Source organism: Rutidosis leptorrhynchoides, chromosome 9 (assembly GCF_046630445.1).
Source record: "Rutidosis leptorrhynchoides isolate AG116_Rl617_1_P2 chromosome 9, CSIRO_AGI_Rlap_v1, whole genome shotgun sequence".
NCBI classification, from domain to species: domain Eukaryota; kingdom Viridiplantae; phylum Streptophyta; class Magnoliopsida; order Asterales; family Asteraceae; genus Rutidosis; species Rutidosis leptorrhynchoides.
The window spans coordinates 293974300-293983714 of record NC_092341.1 but is presented as its reverse complement, the minus strand read 5'-3'; the positions used below and the strand labels follow the sequence as shown (position 1 = coordinate 293983714).

The following is a 9415-nucleotide window of genomic DNA, read 5'->3' as shown; positions in this document are numbered from 1 at the left end:
TGTCATCGTGACTATCAAGCAGATCAACTGATTGCGTATTCAAAAATTACCTGTAAATCATCACAACAAAAACACGATTGAAATTAAACCGACGAATTAGTTGTTTGATGGCTCAAACAAAAAATTTTCAGTTTAATTTGTAAAACGTGTCCCACGGATGGCGCCAATTGATCAATCCTTAATTAGCGATGTTACTTAATTACGGATTGAGTGCAATAAGATTATAATGGAGGACGGAATGTTTGATGATTATTTTGGGCCCCGATGATCGTCTTTTACTTTAACCATCATGTGATCAACCACCCCGACCCGGTCTTGATTGTTAATTAGCATAATTCACCTTTGCGCGATGTAAAAATCCCTTGGGCAAGATCACAAGTGGAAATTACAAAGGTCTGGGCAAAAATGGTAGAGAATCAACAACCCATAAATGAGAGGCCATGCTCCCTATTTATAGTGTTCGAGATATCCGCGGTCTGCGAATTACCTAACCATCCGCGAAAACTCAGCGGATTAAACCGCAGTCTCTTATTAACGCGGAAACATAACTGTTGTACTTTATTTTCAGCGAATATTGCATATCTTGGCTTTAGGGTCCGCGTAATTCTGCTCTTGGCCTGTAGCAAATAAAATATACATATACAACGCTATGTATATGATCAACAAGTGAAAATCACAAAAGGCTTGGGCAAATGGCAGAGAATCAACAACCTATAAATGAGAGGCCGAGCTCTCTATTTATAGTATTCAAAATATCCGCGGTCTGCGGATTGCTTAACTATCCGCAAAAACTTAGCAAAGCGACCCGCAGTCTTTCATTAGCGCGGAAACTGGCCCGCTATCTTTATTTTCAGCGAATATTCCGAGCCTTTCGAATATACTTCGCATAAATTCTACTTTCAGCCTTTAGTAAATAAAATATACATATACAATACTATGTATATGATCAACCCCCTTCAATGTTAGATGTCGAAAAAACTTCCTTTTTACAAAATATATCAAGACTTTTTTTTTTAAGTCGCATTCAAAACGGAGCCCCCGGCGCAAAGCGAGGGCTCCACAGCTAGTTAAATCTAAATGACTAAATATATAATGAATAATAGTACAATACCACATTTATCGCTTATATTATTATCGTTAAATTTTATTAATGATGTTAATAAAATTTAAATCCACTTCGAGTCGGATATGCAGGTTTATATCTAAACTTATCCAAACTCTGCAAAAAAAAATTAAAAGTATCCTCATACTCAGCTCACGATCCGAATACTCGAACCCGTACTAATAATGTAGGGTTTTGAGTTTACGTATCAGATGCCGGGTCTTTTAGCCATTTTTGCCATCCTTAGAGAATTGGTTAATTTGCGGGTCTCCTCTTATTGTAAAAAGTATATCATTTCTTGTATTTATTCGTTGTGATTGCTTGTAACCAAGTTCCTGTTTATACATATACATCTTGCTTACCCAATAAACATTCATATACATCTGCTTTTTAAAAAAGAAAACATAAAATAACTAGCATTATATTAACGTAGTGTATATTATTAAACTGAATTTACATAATACTCCGTAGATGGATAACCTAGCCAAAGAAAAGAAAAAAATAATACTTAACTACCCACTAAAATAGAAAGGAGCTCTACAATTACAAAAATTCATTGCGGTAGCTCCCCTTTTCTAGATTTACAAACATACCCTCAAAGTACCTACAAAGTACAAATATACCCCTCACAACCGCCACGTGTTCAAATAGCAGTGGCAGTTGTGTAACTTATAACTACACAAATAAAAACGATTACAGTATAGAACCCCAGTCAATCTCATACGACGGATACTTTTCCAACGAAAAATTATCCGACGCGCCCCACGCGCCATCGTCTTCCGTAAACTCCGGTAACCAAAGCTCCGTCACCTCCGATGACGGTGACGATCCGCCGGAACCTTCACTCTCCGACCCTTCAACGTTCACTACTTCCGGTTGCTCCACAACTTTCACGGCGGTTGACCGGCGTTGACTTTTCTTCTTAGCACCGTCGATACTCTTACCCTCGGCAAGACTTTGGCAGATCGCTTTAAGCTTAGCGTCGACGGAGGAGTGTAGTGGCGCGTAGTCACCAAACGCGCCGCCGATGTGAGATCCATTGTGACGCAAGTGAGGGAAATTGAGACGCGCGTGGTCTCCACGCAACTTGTATGCTGCTATGTCATAAGCCAAGGCTGCTTCTTCGGCTGTATCAAATGTGCCTAACCAAAGCCGGGTCCTGTTCTTGGGTAAACGGATCTCTGCGACCCATTTTCCCCAGTGCCTTTGCCTAACACCTCGGTAAAGTTTTGCTGGTTTTGGTGGGGATCCGATTTGCTTCATGGGTACCGGTTTCGGACTCAAGTAGTTGTGATGGGTGGTGGGTAATTTGATTTGGGTTTGGATCTGGTGGATTTGAGTGGGGGTTAGTTGGTTCAAGCCGAATGAAGAAAGGTTCGGATCTTGAATCGGGTAGAAATCCGGGTACGACCCGGATTCTATTTGGGGAGAAGAAAAAGAGGAAGGGTTCGGGTAAGAAGTAGAGGGAGAAGAATAGGGAAGGGTATTTTGGTAATCTTGTTTGATAAATGGTTCAAGTGCATCCATAAGCTCACCACCATTGAGTTGTTGAAAATCATTAAAATTCCAAAATTCCATTGTAGTAGAAGCCATTTTAATTACTAATTTCAAAAAAGCAAATAATTAAAGAAAGGAAATAAAAATCACCTTTTTTTGTTTACCAAAATTAACAAAAGAGGTGATAATTCAAGATTTTCCCAAGAAAAAATAGGAAAATTAAGGAATTTAAGGGGTTTACAAATATTCAAACCCTTTTTTCCTCTTGAAATTGAAAATAAAATCAACCTTGAGGGACAAAAATACAACCCCTTAAAAGGTGTGATTAAATAAAAAAAATCAAATTAAAAACAGATTTTTACAGAAAATTAGAGATAGAACCCAAGTAAAAAAAGATGGATCTCTATTCTGAAAACACCTGACTCTCTAGAAAAATGAATTAAATAAAAGTTTGTTTTCTTGCCAATTAAAATAGTTGAAATTATCAAAAAGAACAAACTCAAATCAATTGATTTTTAATGTTTATGAAAGACAGATGATTTACAGAAAGGGATTAAGAGAAGCGGGGATTACAGAAGGGGGGGAATTAATTTAATTAAAAAGAAACTATCAAAAAAAAATATTGAAAATGTTTGTGTGTTGTGAAATAGAGCTTGTGTGTGGTGTGTGAAAAGATGACACTCAGCCTCACTTTTTGTGTTTGGAATGAAGAATGAAGATCAGGTAGTGGGTGTGCTTTATAGGAGTATGAACGCCCCCTTGCTTTAACCCAACACCAACCCACCTTCCTAACTATGGTTGATAATTTTTAAATTGTGGTTAAGTTTTTGACACAAACATGTACGGTATTTGGTTTTTTTTTTTTTTTTAGGGAATTGAAATGTACACAACTTTTTTTGTTATTTATACGATCAACATGTTTTACAGTTTTGTACAGCATAATACTGTAAAATATGTTGGTTGTGTACATAATAAAAAAGAATTATGAACATATCATCACTCTTTTCTGGAAATCGTGTATAGTAGCCATGTGAGTCTATGACCTTCCAACATGGAATTGTAAAAAATGGAATTATGTCTCAACATTACGTTATCATTCTTCGTAAATATTGAATATTGCTTGTTGTTAAATTCACTATCAAATTGATAGATTCACAATTTTTATGTATTTCTATATTATATTGTACAAAATCTATCAATACATTAAGATGATAAATTTATCAATTTTAATTTTGAATTATCATTAGCCATTAATATTACGGTAAAATATTACATGCTTCAACGGTATCTTAACACCTTATGTGTTGGGGGCGAGGTTTAGGTTATGTGTTCGAGCCTCGTTCGGTTCATACTATTAATCAATCTGTCTGAAATATGGAGCTACAGATTGACCTCATGGGAGGTTTCCTCCCGGAACCATTCATGATTCAACCCGTCTGCGTGCCTCTCGGGATGGTTTAAGGATCGGGTTCCTGCAATGCGATTCGAGTTTCCTCCCGATAGTGTGTGCGTGCGTGGCAAATGAAATCATTCGATGCTGACTGCTGCCTTTCAAAAAACAAAAACAAAAAAATATATATACAGACTTAATTGAGAATTTGAGAAGCATGGAAACTAAGAAAAGGCAACTGAAGCAGCAACTACAAAGCATAATATGTCCAAAAACAACAATCAAAAGCCCGAGAAAAAATCAAAGTTCACAAGCATTCTAGCAAGGCGAAAAGGGTCTTTTTTTAACGGCTTCAGAGCCATCGAATGCTCTCATTTGCATCCACGCACGCTAGGTAGGAAAATCCAAGTATCGAACCCGGATTGCTTGCCACTAATCGCGGGTCCCGGGTTGCTTGGCAACTAATCGTGGAAATCCTGAAGAAAACCTCCCCTCCTCGGAATCGAACCCGTGTTGTTTGGAAACTAATCGCAGGCTCGCCCTACTAAGGCTCGATACCACTCAGCTGGAAGACCGGTGGTGAAAGGACATCTTTTAAATAGTTTGCATTATTCGATACGGTCTAAGGGACCTTTTTTTCATCTCATTCTAGGTCCTTAAATTATGGGGACTGGCCCTGAGCTCGATTAATTATTTACTCTCCTTCTAAATTAACATAAATTTATATGTTCACTTTAAAACGTAAAATACATTTTATGATGAGTAATAACATATTTCTTATGCTAATAACCTTTAGGTATAATATTTAAAATGATCAAATAACTTTATTGCTATATTGCATTTATGTATGTACATATATGTGATGACCAGGGAATTTCCGACCAAATTTAAACTTGAAACTTATTTGATTTCGATATGATAAGCAAAGTCTGTAATGCAGAAATCTCAAAAACTTTGAATTGTGTTCATGTATACATTTGACCTTGACTATTCCCGACGATTCACGAACCATTGTGTAAATTTATATGTAATATATATATGTATGTATATATATATATATATATATAAATTTGAAAATATGTATATATATATAACAATGTTAAATAATAAAATACAAAATAATTATTAGAATTAAAAATATAAAATAATATATAGAATAATTAAGTTACTATCATATGAATATATATATATATATATATATATATACATATATATATATACATATATATATATACATATACATATATATATATACATATACATATATATATATATACATATATATATATATATATATATATATATATATATATATATATATATATATATATATATATATATATATATATATATATATATATATATATATATATATATATGATAGTAAAAAGAATCTATATATATGATTTCTATAAATAAATATTATAACATTGTAAGATATAAATATTAGATATTCAATAAATTTTATCATATAATAAATGAGATAGTTATTAAATAAACATAATTAATAAATTTTAAGATAGTAAATGTGTTTACAAATTAAAAATATAATTGTTATACTAATATTATTATTTGTTACTTTCATTATTAATATTATATTGATATTATTAATACTACTATATATAAAATGTAGATATGAAATTGATACATTTAATTTGTTATAATATTATTATTATGATTGAGAGTATAATTAGTATTAATAAAATCAGTAAACTATTATAATTATTGTTATTATTATAATACAATTTATTATTATCATTAATATTATTAATATCATTATTAACAATATTGTTAATAATTAACATTATACTTGTTGTTTATATTTTTATTGTTATTATTATTGACAGTATTATTATTATTTATATATTTGTATTTATTAATTATTAACATCAATTATATATAAATCATGATAAATAAAACCAGATTCATAGCATCAATATCTGATCTATTAAAATTAGCTGATAAATTAAATAATATATATAGGAACAGATTGGTACGCCATCTCTATCTGACTATATTTTTTTTTGGTTTCTTCCTTTTGTTTCGAATATTCTGCCGATATATTTTCAGTATAAGACAATCAATTAACTCATATTATTTGACAAACCCACACGACTTTAATTTACCAATATCAATTATCAATTATAACAGCTCAATCTGTCGTAGTTAAATTAAAAATCGAAGAAATACAGTTTCAGTTCTCTGTTTTGTTTCAATTTTTCAAAAACGTCGAAAATGAAAAATCTTCAAAATGTGTAAATGCAGTTGTTCTTTAAATCTTCTACTCCAACTATCTGTAAAAGCTCAAGCTCTAATTTTTAATATTGAGTTTGAATTTTGGAGTCAAACATATAAATTAAAAAGTCAAATAATTTGTTCATAAGGAAATTCGAGTTCGTTTTTGAGTTTATGGAACAATTGATGATTCCTAAAGTTTGTATACATGATTTCCAAACTATTTCGTATAGGAAGTTTTTGTTAAAACGCTCTTAAAATCGAAAATCATTTTTTTTTAGTTAAAAAGCTGCGACAGCAGCAAGCTTATTGTGATGACCCGGGAATTTCCGACTAAATTTAAACTTTAATCTTTATAGGATTCCGACACGATAAGCAAAATCTGTAATATTGAGCCTCGGAAACTTTAGAGCTATGTTCATATATTCGAATTGACCTTTGACTATGCCCGACGATTCACGAACAATTGTGTGTAAATAAATATGTAAATATATATAAAAATAAATAAGAGTATATATATATATATATAAACATCTTGAATTAATAAGGTATACTTTGATCAAGTGGAATTAAAAATGTAAAATAGTAATTAGAATAATTAAGTCACTATTAAAACAAATATATATATATATATATATATATATATATATATATATATATATATATATATATATATATATATATATATATATATATAAATGTATATATGGTATTATTATAAATCTATATATGATTTATATTAATAAGTATTAATATATTGTAATAAATATAAAATATATAAATAATAAATATTCAAATATGTTAAATATAAAATAAGTGTACATAATTAATAATATGTAATGTTAACATATTAAATGTAATTGTTATGTTATTATTATTATTATTCCTATTATTGTTATTAATATTAATATTAGTTATTTGTATTATTAATATTATTATAACATATAATATACAAATATGAAGTTGTTACATATAATTTATTATTGTTAATATTATTGTTATTAATATCATTATTACTTTTATCATTATTTAAGTTTATATATATATATATATATATATATATATATATATATATATATATATATATATATATATATATATATATATATGAAATTTGATATATATATATAAGTTGTCATGTTATTGTTATTAAAATTATTATTAACATAAATAATAATATTACTAATGCCATTAACATTCTTATTATTATCAATTATGAGAATCATTATTATCTATTATTAAGATTAGTGATATTATTATGATTATTATTTTATTATTATTATTATTATTATTATTATTATTATTATTATTATTATTATTAGTATTTGTATTATTATTAATAATTACAATTATTAATTAGTAATAATAAATTATATAAAATAAAAGCATATGTACGATTTCTGTTTAGGAATCAAATTCAGTTTGATATCGCCATCCTCTTTTAATATGACAGCGACTTTGTTGAATCCAAATTCGTTACAAGCCAAATTCTATTAGAGAAGAATCTGTTTTTCTTTTTATTTTTATTTTTATTTCTATACCTGATAGATAATTATTGTCGACCCTCAATTTCTATAAGACTCGATAGTATTCAGTGATATATACTCAAAAACGACTTTACTCTATCAAATATCAGTTACAATAACCCTTAACAGTTTTTATTAAACGAATTAAATCAGAAACTAATGAAGAACAGGTATCTGATGTGTTCTTATTCCAATTTTTCAAAAACTACGAATTCTTGTTAAAATTCAAAAAGTGTTAATGTCATTGTGTTAGAAAACATCCATTTAAACTATCTGGAAAGTTTCAAAGTTCAAATCTTCTTATCGAGCTCCAATTTTAGAGTCAAACTTTAATTTCTAAAAGTCAACCAAAGTGTTCATGTCAAAATTCGAATTCGTATTTGAGTTTTTGGAACAATTGACGAGTCAGAAAGTTTAAATGCACGATTTAGAACCTAGTTCATGTTATAATTTTTGTCTGAAACTTTCTAAAATATCGAAATTGATTTTGAGTTGGATATATGTTCTTCGTCTCCTGTACAGACAAATTATTGAAATTTTGTTAATTTAAATTCATCAAGCAGAGTCGTTTACTGTTTCTTTACAGAGTCTAAATCCAACTGGTTAGTAGTATTTGAATTGAGATATGATTACGGGTCGAATGGAATTAAGGAAGAAGAAGAACCTGTATCAGATATAAACAGATTATTTATAAATTTAAAACGTTTATAAAACAGAAAGACAATAATGGAGCAATGGTTAAGGCGTTGTTCGGGTATTCGAGGGATCTCGGGTTCGATTCCAGCTGGTGACAAATCTTTTTAGAAACCAATTTTTGAGGTAGTTTACATTTTTAGTTATAATTATTATGATTATTATTAAAGTTATTATTAATATAAATATAATTATTATTGTTATCATTATGATTATTATTATTGATAGAATTAGTATTATAACTAGTATTATAATAATTATTATAAGTATCATAATTGTTGTTAACATTATAATTATAAGTATTATATTCATTCTTATTATTATTATAAGAATTAATTATGATATTATTATTAAATTCAAAACTATAATATTATTATCATGGATAGGTTTATAATACAAATTATTATCATTTTCGTAAATATTATTATTAGCATCTTTTATAAATAATAGAACTGTTAATATTGACATAAGTATTATTATTTGTATTATCACGAGCATTATTATTATTATATAAATTACTAAAGTCAGTATTATAATTATCGTTAATACTAAAATTAATATTTTTACAAGTATTATTATTATTAGTATCATTGTTACTATCACCAATAAAGTTATTATTAACATAATAATATTATTAATGTTATTATCATTATTTTTACTAATATTAACTTAGAATAATTAGAACTCCTGTTTTGATAAACAAATGAAATACATAAATATATATATATATTTAACACATATAACATAACAAAATATTATTTTATAAAAGGAATATATGAGAAAGTAAATATATTATTAATATAAAAATAATATCATTAATAGGTTATATATATAAACTTCTTTGATTACGATTATGTGTATTAATATATATACACAAATAATATAGGTTCGTGAATCTGAGGCCAACCCTGCATTGTTCAACATAGTTATATGTATTTTACTACAAAATACATTAGGTGAGTTTCATTTGTT

General features: G+C 28.4%; 1 protein-coding gene across 1 annotated transcript; it reads right to left on the bottom strand.

Moving 5' to 3' along the window:
* Positions 1-1516: 1516 nt before the first annotated feature.
* On the bottom strand, positions 1517-3314 carry LOC139867632 (ethylene-responsive transcription factor RAP2-4). Its single transcript, XM_071855996.1, has one exon. The coding sequence runs from the start codon at positions 2693-2695 to the stop codon at positions 1796-1798; it is 900 nt and encodes a 299-aa protein (XP_071712097.1). The 5' UTR covers positions 2696-3314; the 3' UTR covers positions 1517-1795.
* Positions 3315-9415: the final 6101 nt, after the last annotated feature.